Below are 15,413 nucleotides of genomic sequence, written 5' to 3'. Positions count from 1 at the left end.
TGCCCCCTTACATTGGTGGTCAGTCCTTTGCCAAAGTACATTGGTGGTCAGTGTAGTGCCCTCTTATATTGCCGGTCAGTGGTTTGCCCCTTGGCATTGGTGGCCAGAGTTCTGCCCCTCTACATTGGTGATCAGTATAGTGCTTCCTTACATTGGTGGCCAACGTAATGCCTTCTTACATTGGTAATCAGTGGGAATAAGGCCTGCTTACACTGGTTTTCATAGTGGTCAGCTTTCTACACATTGCATTAATGGTTAGCATAGTCCTTTATTTGGTGGTAATTGTAGTGCCATTTTTCATGGTTGTCAGTAGAGAAGTTTCCCTTTTCATTGGTGGTCAGTGGAGAACTGCCTACTTATATTTGTGATCACAAAGCCACAGATTTTCATTGTGCAGCGTTACAACCTTGGGCATTGTACTGACATCATTGGTTGAAAAGGTGTACATTGGCAACCAGCACACCCTCCTTGTTTGTCCCACCCAACGCCATGCTCCTCTATGTCAGCACTGGGGTCATGTTAGCTGTGTGGGGCAGAGAAAATGAGGAATAAGGAGGAAAAGCTGGAATACTAGTCAGTACCAGTGTGCAAAAGTGTATTTGCTTCTAAAGAATGAATCACCTCTAATGTTGGATTTTGTTGCAATACGTAAAAATATTAGATTCATTTTTTTACATTTTAGAATGGGGTGCCTCGAGACTGTGCAGAATTTTAAAGGGTGCCTTCACTGGAAAAGGTTGGAGAAACACTGAACTATACAGTCACCCAATTAACCTACATGCATGCAATTCATCTCTTTACTGGGGGACTTCTGTCACCACCCCGTCCTTGGTACAAAGCTGTGTATGGCACCTCAATGCCAGTGCATTTGCCAACAATTTCTACCACCACTGAACCCCATGAAACTTGCCCTGCTGTGTCTTCTTCCTTTGACTTTTGCCTCATGCTGTCATGTATTACTTTAGCTATCAAAATAGGTTTAGGACTTAGCAGTGGTAGAGAGGCATCACACTTGTCATGGTAATTCTATTAAGGAAGAACTGAAGGAAGTAAGCTTAAGGTGTTAATTACATCTACCTTTATGCTCACCTTTCTGAGATACAGCTTTCATTTGCATGTTATTTGCATTGAAGTCATTTGTCTCACAGACTTCTATCATGCCAACTACTTCACTTCTATCAATATTCAGGGACTGGAAGTGGTCGGCTAATAGTACCATTGCACTCACAGCAGGGTTTTCACAGTGCTGTACAGTATATCAGAGCAGATGGCACAGAAATTACTTTTCATGTGCCAGATAGGGTTGCCATCTTTTCTTCAAGTCAAACCCCGAAAACTTTAGCGATACACAGCTATTTTTTTTTTAATAGTATAAACTATACATATATTTTGCAATTAAATAACATTTCTAAATTAATTTCTTTAAATTTAAATTAAATACATTTTCTAAATGACTCACAAGAGTTTACATCAGGGTCCACAGAGTTCCCCTTTTACATCTGAACTCACAGATTTTCCTTTCACTGTAAGGGGGGACTCTGCAGACTCTGATGTGTAGCAGATCTCTGGAGACTCTAACATCAGGGATGCTCTGGGATCCCTGCTGAGAAGCCATAGTCTGGTCTGAATAATGTGTCCGGGTTTCAGGTAGTCTGAAACCCGGATGCATGATTCCAAACCCAAACTGTCCAGGTGAATCCTGGACAGGTGGCAACCCTAGTGCCAGAGTGTAATAAGATAGAAAATAAGAAAGATAAGAAAATGAGATAAGGATAGGAGCTCCCTGCCATATTGCTGTAGCTAGAACTTCTTTCTTTTATCTATATACACCCCATTTGGCTAAACAAAGCCTCATTTCCTTTTAAGGAACCATAAATTAGGCATGTTCTCTTTTTTTAAACGCACCCAAACAAGGAACTCCACTGCATGTTTGTGTTGTAAGAATTATGTGAATGAGGCCATAGGGCTGATTTACTAAATTAGTAGAAATTCTCCTCTTAGTATAACGAATGCTCAAATGTTCTCTTCAATCATCCCATCTTGTAAATAACAGAAAAATGTTTTGATCTTAAATCCCTTGCATATGATTTAGTATTTCAAAGGAGTATAGCTTTACCTGGTCATCAACTAGATGAACTTTCTCTATAACAGCTTGTAAAATGTGAAAAGGAGCCTAAAATTTCACTTGGTTGCTTAAAAAATATTATGCAATTTTATTTTGTATTATTTACCCAAATACAATTTTTTTAAGTCATGATGTTTATTACTGTTGTGCAGTCAGGTTGCAAACCAAGCAAATAATTTGTCAGTATACAGTGCCTTGAAAAAGTATTCACACCCCTTGAAATCGTCCACATTTTGTTGCGTTACAACAAAAAAACATAAATGTATTTTATTGGGATTTTATCTGATAGACCAACACAAAGTGGCACAGAATTATCAAGTAGAAGGAAAATGATAAATGTTTTTTCAAAATTCTTTACAAATAAATATGTGAAAAGTGTGGTGTGAGGAATCAATACTTTGTAGAACCACCTTTTGCTGAAATTACGGCTGCAAGTCTTTTTGGGTAAGTCTCTACCAGCTTTGCAGACCTAGAGATTGACATTTTTGCCCATTCTTCTGCAAAATAGCTCAATCTTTGTCAGATTGGATGGTGAGCATCTGTGAACAGCAATTTTCAAGTCTTGCCTCAGATTCTCAATTGGATTTAGGTCTGGACTTTGCCATTCTAACAGATGAATATGCTTCGATCTAAACCATTCAATTGTAGCTCTGGCTGCATGTTTAGGGTTGTTGTCTTGCTGGATGGTGAACCTCCACCCCAATCTCAAGTCTTTTGCAGACTCTAACAAGTTTTCTTCTAAGATTGCCTTGTATTTGGCTCCATACATCTTCCCATCAACTCTAACCAGCTTCCCTGTCCCTGCTGAAGAAAAGCATCCCAACAACATAATGCTGCCACCACCACGGTGGGGGTGGTGTGTTCAGGGTGATGTGCAGTGTTAGTTTTCTTCCACACATAGCGTTTTGCTTTTAGGCCAAAAAGTCCAGTTTTGGTCTCATCTGACTGCAAACGGGACTTCTTATGGCTTTCTTTCAATAATGGTTTTCTTCCATGCCACTCTTCCATAAAGGCCCCATTTGTGGAGTGCACAGCTAATAGTTGTTCTGTGGACAGTCTCCCACCTGAGCTGTGGATCTCTGCAGGATACCATGGGCCTCTTGGCTGTTTCTCTGAATAATGCTATCAATGCCCGGCCTGTCAGTTTAGGTGGACGGCCATGTCTTGGTAGGTTTGCAGTTGTGCCATACTCTTTCTATTTTCAGATGATGGATTGAACAGTGCTCCGTCAGATGTTCAAAGCCTGGGATTTTTTTTTATACCCTAACCCTGCTTTAAACTTCTCCACAACATAATCTGACTTGTCTGGTGTATTCCTTGGCCTTCATGATGCTGTTTGTTCACTAAGGTGCACTAACAAACATCTGAGGGCTTCACAGAACAGTTGTATTTATATTGAAATTAAATTACACACAGGTGGATTCTATTTACTATTTAGGTGACATCTGAAGGCAATTGGTTCCACTAGATTTTAGTTAGAGGTAACAGAGTAAAGGAGGCTGAATGCAAATGATTGCCACATTTTCACATACCATATAACACGCACCCAAATTTAAGAGGGAAGTTTCAGGAGAATTTTTTTTTTTATTAAATAAACCACTTTAAAGCAAAATAAAGGTTGGTGAGCATCAATGCAACCTGATTAGTGCCCATCTGCAGCTTCAGTGAAGCCTGATCTGTGCCCATCTGCAGCCTGATCTGTGCCCATCTGCAGCCCGATCTGTGCCTATATGCCAGTGATTCTCAACCAGGGTTCGGTGGAACCCTAAGGTTCCTCCAGAGGTTGCTAGGGGTTCCTTCAGCATTGGGCCATTTCTGCCTCTTAGATAAGTTCCCACCAACACATTGATCTTTTTAGCTATCTGTAAGAAAGGTAATTCTACCCAATGACCACAAGTGTAAGGACCATTCTTCCCACTGACCATCACACTAATGTATCATGAGTTGTAGATTTCTAATTTTTAGCAGGGGTTCCCTGAGACCGGAGAACTATTTCAAGGGTTCCTCTGTGTTCAAAAGGTTGAGAAAGGCTGCTATATGCAGTCTAATCAGTGCCAATCTGCAGTCTAATCAGTGCCCCCCTGCAGCATTGCTCAGTGTCCATCTGCAGCCTTGCCGTTATATATGCTGCCATTGAGGGATAGGTGGGGATGAGCAATGCCGAAATAGAGCCGGATCTCCTGTGTACTCGGCTCAGCATCACGCACAGTCCCGCCCCTTGGCCTGGATCCTATGATGGACATAACGCTGGTCCAACGCCGGGACATCCATGCTAGGAGCCATCCAGGGGGTGGGACTGAGTGCGACTGCAAGCCGAGCCCAGTACATAGGAGTACAAGGAGATCTGGCTCTATTTTGGCAGCGCTCGTCCCCTCCCTACCCTCGGTGGCAGCATATATCGGCATATAACACGCACACGATTTTCCCTCTATTTTAACGGGGGGGGGGGGGGAGTGCGTGTTATACGCCAATAAATACGGTATTTATTTGTCAAAAAATTGGAAAAACATTTATCATTTTCCTTCCACATCACAATTATGTGCTACTTTGTATTGGTCTATCACATAAAATCCCAAAATAAATAACATTTGCATTTTCAGTTGTAACATGACAAAATGTCGAATACTTCAAGGGATATGAATCCTTTTTCAAGGCAGTGTATGTAGTTATGTGCTTTACAACTATATAAAGCCACCCTGTGTTGGCAGCATGCTGGAGATCCTGACCACTGCTTTCACACAATGCAAAGCAGCCCAGGTCTTCAGTGATCTGACACACCTCTGCACATTTTTCTAATTAGTAACATTCACACTTCCTGAACAGCATTGTATATTCAGGCACTGTGCAGGGGGACATGTCAGACTACTGGAGAACCATCCCTCTACCTTATGTGTGAGAGCAGCAGTCATGATTTCCAACATGCCGCAAGTACAAACAACTTTATATAGATTGAAAGCACTGACACATATTTATAATAACAATAATATTATATATTAATAATAATAAAAACTAACATTTTCTTTACTTGTTATGTAGCCAGACTGCATAACAATAATAAAAACCATGAATTTAGTTGAAGGATATATTTTTTTTAAGCCCCATACTTTGAAGAAAGGAATTACGTACAAGCCACTAAACATTGTGCTGTGTAGCACTTAACACACAATAATAAAAATAATAACAATAATAATAATAACAACTGACATATTCTTTACATGGTATGCAGCCTGACTGTGTGACAATAATAAAAAGCAAGACTTTGGTTGGGGTTTCCTTTTTTTTTTTTCAGTTCCGCACATAATAAAGAAATAAATTATGTATGAAACCACTACACAAATTGTGAATGTCTGATGTGTCTCATTTGCTCCCTTTTCCCATTAGTTTTGCTCAGTCTCGTATGTTTAATTTTGCAGCTCTATCGCCGACTCAAGTCCTTATAGGCTTTTTAGATCCAGGCAGTCTTGCTTGCTTAGGTTTTCATCATGTAGTAAGTCCTGGAAGCATGTATCAGTATTCATATACAACCTCATAAGCATATTGGTACCACCGAGTTCTTACGTGACTTGTTTTCCATCGTTTTTTTCTCAGATTGAACCCTTTGCTAAATTTATTATCTAGGCTTGTTTTACTGTCATATCTTATTTCAAGCTGACGTCAATATCCTTGATTTCAAGAGTTTTCAGATCAGTCATTGGTTATCTCTAAAGCTCCACTAATCCATACTTCTAAATTGTTTTGGCTGTAACTGAATACCATATTCAAATTTTAAGGATTGTTGTTTTTTTTTTTGGTGTATTCTTCACTCTCTTAAATTGCTGCATGCATTGATATATGCCACAGTGTTTACACCATGAAAACCCAGGGAGTAACCTTTACAAAATTCCCTGTGACCCTAAAAATGTTGATTGGCCCTTTTTTAACTTTCCATTCAAAGGCTATAGAGTGAGAGCTCTGCTCACTGTGGGTTTGTTACCTCCTGAAGTGTGTTTACAGGCAATGAACACAGCCGCATATTCTAATTTCACATGAAGGATGCAGGTGTATTGCCCCGAACCCAGAAAGTGATCATTTGGGGCCACTCACCCATTCCTGAACACCTCTCAAATTGTCTTTTACCTAACAGTACCTGACTCTCTACAGCCAAAACAAGCCCCTGGGAGCGCTAAGAGTCAGAAAATACTTTTCCCATACCTGCACAATTTGGTGTGGTTTATTAGGACCACCTCCACCCTGAATGTTTATCCCTCCTCTTAAGCTTTTTGCTGAGATCTATCTTATGGAAAAGGAATTTAAAAGAAAATGAGCTATTTCACTAGTGGGCCCCAAATTCAGGCTTAAACAGCGGTACCAGTTCCCATTCAAATCTGTTCACAGTCCAAAACCCAAATGGGGGCATCCACTCAATACTGAGCTTCAAATCTCTAAACAGATATGTACCAAAATTTAGGATGGAATCTATGAGATCTGTCATTATTTCTCTCAGACAAGGGGATATTCTGGCATCAGTAGAGATCTAGACATCCCCATCAACAATTTGCGTTTTGTCGGGAGAGACTAACACTTCCAATTTGTAGCATGAAAGTGCTCACCCTACTTCTGACACTTCTTAGTACCCAGGGCATTCATGTTCCAAGTTACCTGGGTGACCTCTGATTGAAGGACTTCTTGACCACAACCTTATCTCCCAACATCCAGAGAACTATTCAGTTTTTTAAAAGTAACAGCTGGATAATCAACTTTCCAAAGTATGTTTTTTTTTCAGACCGCACACCCTCTGACATACCTGGGTGCAATTTAGTTAGGAGGAAGCACACATATGGAGACTCTTGGGCCAGAATGCTACCCCTGAGTTTGCTTCTGCAGGAGGGTCTGAGCCTAATGATAGCCTTTTTTGATGGAGTTCCCTTTGCCCAGTTTTACTCCATACCTCTTCAATTCCCTCTTTGAGTGCCTTTTTGTTGTGTCTGAAGGTCCTCATAAAAGACATCCTGCTTATATAACTCCCATGATTGACACTGGCACCCAGCCCTGCAGATTACACTGGGGAGAGCAACTTACTTCAGTAGAGCTTTGCTGCAACTGTGATAGCTGATTAACTGCACTCTGCATTTTGGAAGCCCTATCAGTGTTGTAAATACAGAGCAAGGCAAGCTGTCACACTGACAATAGAGCTTCACTGATTACACAGGTATAAACACTGCAAAGTTTATGGATGGATAGTGCAAGAACAGGCAACTCTGTCCAGCCCCTATTCTAGTGCCTAGGGCAGGAGCCTCTTCTGCCTCTGCATCGGCCCAGCCCTAAGTCTAGTTGAGTGTGACTTCCTACTATTAGCTATGCAAAAGGTTCTTCTAGTTTATGCTGTGACAAAAAACATTTGTATGCAAGTCATTTTACTATTCAATTTGAGTATTGTGCAATAATTAGTATTTTAAAACATTATTTGTTTTTCTTGACATTGCAGTGGGTCACGCCATTCAGGAAGCCCTTCATCACAATGTCCTAAAAACAGTGGAACATTGGATACTTCAAAAGTGTACATTGTTCCCCATGGTGGTATGCAAAAGAAGTCTTTCCAAAGGCAGGAGTCTCATAGCAAATACGTAATTGGATGGAAAAAGTCTGAGGACACTTCTCCTCCTGGAGAATGTGATACAGAGTGTCAGGGGTAAGAAACATTAATTTGATATGTACTTACGTTTTTTATTGACTTCTTACATAGTTTTATAGAACAGTTTCATCATGTAGAAGAGCGAGGCTGTATGTTATATGTGTTCTATTTGAATGTTTATGGGGTCAATTCTCTAATGTAACGTAGTCATGTGACTTATTTGCATAAATTATTGCATGCAGTAAATTAAGTCCAACTTCATAAAAAAAAAAAACGAACGATTATGATGTATTTACCACAAAAAAAGTTTGCTAGTAAATTTTATTTAAAAAGCTCTTGAGTCCAAATGGACCAGAGAGTAAAAAAACATACGACCCCATGCTGTTTTTCAACAAATACCTTGTTGCTAAGAAATGGGCTGGGAAGCCGTCCGTTTCATCCTTACCAACGGATGATTAAATTCAATTTTTTATTGAATTTAACACAATTAAAAATTATGAAAAAGAAACCATTGTGGCCCCTCCTCCCGTCCATACTGGGCCCTCTGGGTCTTTTTAAAATATATATGGTATACACTTGTATTGAGACCTCCTTTCTTCCCAAGGTGGTTCCTTCTTTCCACCTTAACCAGGATATTGTGCTTGTGCCCTGTCTTTGTCATGCTCTGAAACATTCCAAGGAAATTTCTCTTCACTGTTTGGATGTTATATGTGCTGTATAATGTCTTGGCTGCAGTTTCTTTTAAACAATTAGATTCATTCTTTGTTATTCCCAAGGGTCCCCGTAGGGGGCATCCTGCCTGTCGTTCCACTATTGCCAGGTGGATTAGACAAGTCATCATTCAAGCCTATAATAAAGTGTAAGGTTCTTTCCATCCCTGTTAAGGAGCACTCTAGCAGATCTGTCAGTGCTTCATGGGCTTTTCAGCTTCAGGTATTTGCTTCCCAGATTTGCAAGGCTGCACCTGGTCTTTTGTTCACATGTTTGTTAAGTTCTAACAGGTGAATATTCAGGTCTAATGTGATGACAGTTTGGGATGTAAGGTGCTTCAGGTCTGACTTTTAAGCCTTTGTTTTGACCTTTGTTAGGTGGGCCTGTTAGTATTTGTTTGCTGTGATGCCCGTCCCTCAGTTGCATTTTAGACATTCCATGGTCTAAATCTAAGCCCTTGTACATTCTGACAACCAAATCCGTTGGATTTTGTCCGACGGATTTTGTTCGAAACTGTTGCATACACACGGTCGGACAAAGTTGTCGGAAAATCCGATTGTACATAACGTGATGACGTTATTTCGTAACGACGGGACTACGTTCAGGCTAGTAGACAATAGCTTTGGTCTAGGAATTTGATCTGAGCATGCGGGGCACTTTGTCCGTCGGAGTAGGCTACACATGATCGGAGTATGTCCGATCGGAGCATTTTGTGGGAAAATTTTACCGGCAAGTTGGAAAAGTTGGTCCGTCGGATATTCCGACAGAAACAGTCCGATGGAGACCACACACAGTCGGAATATCCGACAAAACGGTCCGACAGGACACATTCCGTCGGAATCTCCGACCGTGTGTACAAGGGCTAAGATCCCAAGTCCAGAATTGTTTAGAATATTTGTCTTGCCTGTAAAATCCCTCTCTTGGTATACATTACAGGACAAAGGTCCCTCCCCACTATTAATTCTTATTATTTACTCCTTATTGCTTGCTAAAAAGAAAACTAAGGTTTGTTGGAAGTAGGAGGTCAAAATCCAATGTCCCTTTACATATAATTTTATAAAATAAAGTGTGCAAAACATAACTTAACTTAGTGAGCAGTAAATGTTCTAGGTAAGAATTCTCTGCTTTAGTAAATTGGACCCAATATATTGTTTTCCAACACATTCATTTACTTGCATTGATAGAGAAGAGTAGAAAAACAATCATCGTTCTTTTTTTTTAACCAGGGAAAACAGTCTATATGGGGCATCTCTACTCTATATATTATATTTCTACAATTTAAAATGAACATCAGATCAATTTATTAAGTTCATATACATACAGTATCTGAAAAAAAAGTTTTGTCTAAAGTAATATTTTAGTAATACACCGTATACTGTATAACCATTTCTGGTTCTTCATGGAGAATTTCTTAGTAAGATATAGCATGGTTTAAAGATACATAAAGATTTAAAGAACTACATATGCAAATATTTTAGACGTTATATATACAATAAATGCGTTATTAATAAAATATGTATATTTATCCAGTGAAGAGGACTTGCCTTCATCCAGTTTGCTACAGAATTCAGGCATTGAGGAAGAAAATGAGCACCAGCGTGTCTTGCCAAAAGAAGATTTCCTAAAATTGAAATGGTCTGACAGTCCACATGCTGAGGAAGAAAAAACAAAGGTATACATTATATACAGTACAGTGTAGTTCAAATATATTGCAAAAGCATGAAGATATTTACAAACTTGAAAGTAAACAGGGGCATTTCCCATAGAAGCAGTAATAACATGGTGCATTAAGGTGCATGCTATCCCTAACACATGTGCTACTTAGCCAGGTACTATACATAAGTACAGCTGCTCCTATATGAGAAGCAGAAAACTTTACCCGGTATACTGTGTGCCCCTGTATATATTTTGGCTCCAGTTTGAAGTTTAAGTGGCAAGCACCGTCATGGCTCTAATTTTTCTAATGTTATTGCTGCTTCTTTGGGAGATGCCACTGTTCATAGGCCCTACTTTGGGAGATGGCCCTGTTCCTTCACTATACATAGGTACATACCTATTGCATAGGTAGGTACTGCTAACCCTACCCATTTTAGATTTTTTATTGTCTCTAAGAAGAGTGGACAGTACTGTCCAGAAACACAGATAAGTTTGTTAAAACTTCAAAGCAGTATTAATCCCAAAAGTCACAGCCTCCTGCCTTAGCACCTCCCTTTAACATGTTTCTCCTACCGTTGGGCTTAAGAGAAAGGAGGAAACTGATGGGGAGGTTTAAATTAGAACTCCAGGAATACTTTCACATGATAGATTTATTGTGGGTCAGCTTGATTAAAACTCACCCTACTCATGTCATACCTATATGCCCACTGGGATGATACAATCCACTGTAGTAGTATTTTCTGCATACAATACGCAGTGTCTTTTTCCTGAGCTTCCTGGGACTTCAGAAACTACTTTTTTTTGTCTTCTTGGTTCTGAACATAGAGGGAGATAAAAAATTCCCCAAAGTTTCATCCCTTTTAGCCACGTACTGTATACCTCTTCTCAACATTTCTTCTATTGGATGCATTGGCAGAGGCCTAGAGCGGAGCATTTTGCTTTGTGAACTAAAACATCATGTATTTTCTAAACACAAGCAGTTTAAATACATGAATTTGGCTTGGTATCAGCCTCTCCCTTCTCCTTCCATAGCTCTGGTGTACAGCAAACTGGAAAGTACAGCAGAGCTATGGAAGGAGAAGGGAGAAGCAAAACAAAGAGCCAATTAGGTGTGTTGCAGTCACTTTTTTGCCTGGAGTTGGTCTTAATTTAAAACAAAACTTTCTGTTCTATTTTAGTGATCAAAATTCAAAATATAATTGTTACAGTTTTCTGAGGATTGAGGATGGCTTGAATGCTAAGAAGGTAGCCATTAGAGTGGGGCAAACAGTTTGAGCCATACGTCCAACTTTGCGGGTCGCTCGACGGGATGTTTGCCTGCCGAGTGCCCCACAATGCACTGTGCACTGCACAGTGCATTCTAACACTGATTGGGCAAAGCTTTGCCCAATCAGGGCATAGTGAACATCTGGTTGTTAAGGAGCGGGCCGCGAATCCAGCCACTGCTTCCTTAACAACAGATTAGTCATCAGCTGTCAGTGGGATTCCCCAATGATAGCTGAATGAAAAAAACAAAACATTACAGGCCCTAGAATAATTAGAAAAAAAGGGTAGGGGGTCACACCAAAATATATACCAGACCTTTATCCGAGCATGCATCCCGAAAAGCCAGGAAAGGGGGGGATGAGCAAGCACTCCCTTCTCTCCTGAACCATACCAGGCCACATGCCCTCAACAAGTTGATGGGGACAAGGGCCTCTTCCCCACAAACCTAGGCTGTGGTTGGAGGGGTTCCTGGGCAGGGGGCTTATCAGAGTCTAGAAGCCCCCTTTAACAAGGGAGCCCCCAGATCTGCCCCCCCCCCCATGTGAATGAGTATGGGGTACATAGTACCCCATCCATTCAACAAAAAAAGTATCAAAAAGAAATAAAATCATGCACACTGTTTTTGACAATTCCATTATTGAAAATAAAAAAACAAGGTCCATCGATGTAGATCCAACGTCAATCATGACGCCAAAGCCACCGTGATGAAGGCTCCATCCACGATGAATGCTAACTGTGATCTTCCTGCTCCATTCTCTGACAGATGACTTAAATAGGTAAGAACGGGGACCTGGTGACACCACCTGGTGGCACCACCCTCATGTGATGTCACTGACCCAGCATGCACCGATCGCTAATGTCACAGGGGGCGGTGCTGCCAAGTGACAAGGTCCTAGGTGGCTCTATCCCTTACCTATTTAAAGTGGTTGTAAACCCTTTACAACCACTTTTTTCTACAGGTAAGCCTATAATAAGGGTTACCTGTAGCTACCCAGTATATCTCCTAAGCCTGCACGGTTTAGGAGATATCCCTGGATAGCTACCTAGGATATCTAATAGCCTGCACGGTTTAGGAGATATCTGCATGGCGTCATCGTGGCTCCAGCCAATCACAGTACCTGAGCCCGTGAAACCCGGAAGAAACTCCGGGAACAATGTCGCTTGTCGGAGCGGGGGGCTTTGCTCTAAGGTAAGTAATTCATAATGAGCTAGCATGCTATGCATACTAGCTCATTATGCCTTTGTCTTGCAGGTTTTTTTGTAACAAAAGAAATAAAACCGCACTGAGACCCCAAAAAAAAGGTTTTTTTTCCTACTTATCAAGCAAGAAAAAATATTTTCAGATGAATGACCAAGAAATTAATCTTAAAAATAAATACAAATAATTAAGAAAAAATTTCAAATGAATGTTCAAAGAATGTAAGGCTGCTGCTCCACTGTGGGATACACACACATAGAAATAGATAAAAAATAGAAAAAAGGAGCTGCGCCAAATAATAAAAAACAAATCAATAAACCAAACACTATAAGAAAAAGTCCATGGAAAGTTTATGTTATTCAGGAAAGGAAAGCGATCGCACCACAGTGATTCCACACTTCCTTATCGCTATTGTGCCCAGCCACCGACAAATAAGTGCGCTTACCAGACGGTAAAAGCACAAGGAGCGTTTATAATCCCAAGCCACTGACAGCTCCTCGCCTTCACCAAACACTTTGTCACTCAGGAACGAACGATCCATATATTGAAGAATCACATGCCGCTCCGCATTCTCATCAGTACCCAAATTGCACGTTCATAATATAAAAAGAAAAGAAGCCTCCCATAGTGTAAAAAACTTCAATGCTCTTTTAATTATAATAGAAATGCACTTACATAAAAACCAAAGATTTTCGCATATAAAAACAAGCCGGCGGGCAAAACGAGAGCCCGTCCTCCTCTCGTAACACGTGGTGACGTCACAGCGTGTTACGAGAGGAGGACGGGCTCTCGTTTTGCCGGCCGGCTTGTTTTTATATGCGAAAATCTTTGGTTTTTATGTAAGTGCATTTCTATTATAATTAAAAGAGCATTGACGTTTTTTACACTATGGGAGGCTTCTTTTCTTTTTATATTACGAACGTGCAATTTGGGTACTGATGAGAATGCGGAGCGGCATGTGATTCTTCAATATATGGATTGTTCGTTCCTGAGTGACAAAGTGTTTGGTGAAGGCGAGGAGCTGTCAGTGGCTTGGGATTATAAACGCTCCTTGTGCTTTTACCATCTGGTAAGCGCACTTATTTGTCGGTGGCTGGGCACAATAGCGATAAGGAAGTGTGGAATCACTGTGGTGCGATCGCTTTCCTTTCCTGCATAACATAAACTTTCCATGGACTTTTTCTTATATTGTTTGGTTTATTGATTTGTTTTTTTATTATTTGGCGCAGCTCCTTTTTTCTAGGTTTTTTTTGTGGGTTTACAACCACTTTAAGAACTGTCAGATGGCAGAGCAGAAAGATGGCGGTTAGCCTTTGTCACTGGCGAAGCTTCTTTTTTTTTTCGGGGTCCGGCGGTGGCGCCCTAATTGATGATGGATCTACATTGGCATGAAATTTTTTTATAAAGGAATTGTCAAAAACTGTGAAAAAAAGTGTGTATTTTTATTTCTTTTTGGCACTTTTTTGGTGAATGTGTAGGAGTATTATGTATCCCATACTCATTCACATGGGGAGGCAAAGTGGAGGTAAACTCTGTATTTTGAAATTAACCTACAGGTATTCTTATAATAAAGCTTACCTGTAGATTACATGAATATCTCCTAAACGTGCACCATTTAGGCGATAATCTAGGGAGCAGCAGCTCCTGAGGTCACTGGCACATGCACGGGAGTGACATCATCGAAGCCTATGCAGTGGTAACAATTTGCCGCTGGAGGGCTTCATTGGCTTCAAGTCTTATCATTGCATACTAGCACATTACACCTTTACCTTGCAGGGTTTCTTTGTTTGTCTTTTTAAGCTTTACTACTGCTTTAAAACGAAAAAAATGTTAATAAAATTTTACTAGTGTATGGCCATCTTTATGCAGCTAAAAATTAGAACAATATTGTATCTGCATCCAGAGATTAAACTATTGAAGGGATTGTAGTGTTATCAGTGTTAATTATTCCATGTTGCTGCTTATCCTCTGTGGTAGTGTCTGCTGTCAGATTACAATGCTGGTACAATAGCATTACCTCCCTGTTGGGGACAGCCGTCTTATGATACTAGCATGCAAATGAGCTCAGCTCAGATATAAAACTTGCTAGATTTGTGAGAATCACAAACACTACAGCTGGTGACAAGGATGGAGTGTCATCACCCTTTTCTCCATTTTACATACCTGTGAAAACACTGCAAAGCATGCATCATGGCTGAATGATATGAATACACTTTTCTTGCCTTTGACTCTTATCCTGACTTTAGTACTTTAGGTGTCACAAATGTTGACAAGCGGAAAGCTCTGCTGCTTCATTTAGCCGTAGAAAAGTCTATGATACCTTTGAAACAATGACAGCATCTGCTGACACATACATTGATGTCAAGGAGAAACTGAGCACTTGTTTCAACCCTAAAATAAAATACACAATAAAAAAAGTCGCTATGCTCAGACAAGCAGCAGAAGAACTTAAAAAATGCCTTGATGCACTTCACACCATATAATATTTGCTGGTCAGTAGCTGAGCATTTTCACATCCCAATATGGAAATAAAAGGACAGATAATATGAGGCTGAAATACATACTACGACATGTAGAATAAGCCCCCGCACACACGGTCGGACGTTCCGACCACAAAATCCGCCGTATTTTTTCAGGCGGAAGTTGTCGGAAAATCCGATCGTTCAGAACGTGATGACGTTCATTCCTTACGACGGGACTACTTTAAGGCTAGTAGCCAATAGCTTGGGTCTCATAATTTGATTTGAGCATGCATGGCGCTTTGTCTGATTGGAAATTCTCTACAAACGATCGGAAAAGTCTGATCGGATTTTGTTGTCGGAAAATTTGAGAGCCTGCTCTCAAAT

The 15,413-nt window shown here is 40.4% G+C and overlaps 1 protein-coding gene across 2 annotated transcripts in view; it reads left to right on the top strand.

The window, feature by feature from the left end:
- SIPA1L2 (signal induced proliferation associated 1 like 2) overlaps positions 1–15,413 on the top strand; it is a 329,734-nt gene that overhangs the window by 266,010 nt on the left and 48,311 nt on the right. For both annotated transcript variants that reach the window (XM_077486232.1, XM_077486231.1), the window contains exons 15-16: positions 7,590–7,793; positions 9,978–10,119. In XM_077486232.1, the coding sequence (XP_077342358.1) occupies positions 7,590–7,793; positions 9,978–10,119 (346 nt within the window). The remainder of the gene's footprint in view (positions 1–7,589; positions 7,794–9,977; positions 10,120–15,413) is intronic.

Source organism: Lithobates pipiens, unplaced genomic scaffold, assembly GCF_037356315.1.
Source record: "Lithobates pipiens isolate NorthernLeopardFrog02 unplaced genomic scaffold, aLitPip1_a1.2 Scaffold_18, whole genome shotgun sequence".
NCBI lineage: Eukaryota > Metazoa > Chordata > Amphibia > Anura > Ranidae > Lithobates > Lithobates pipiens.
The sequence above is the reverse complement of the archived record's forward strand: the minus strand, read 5'-3'. Positions and strand labels throughout refer to the sequence as shown.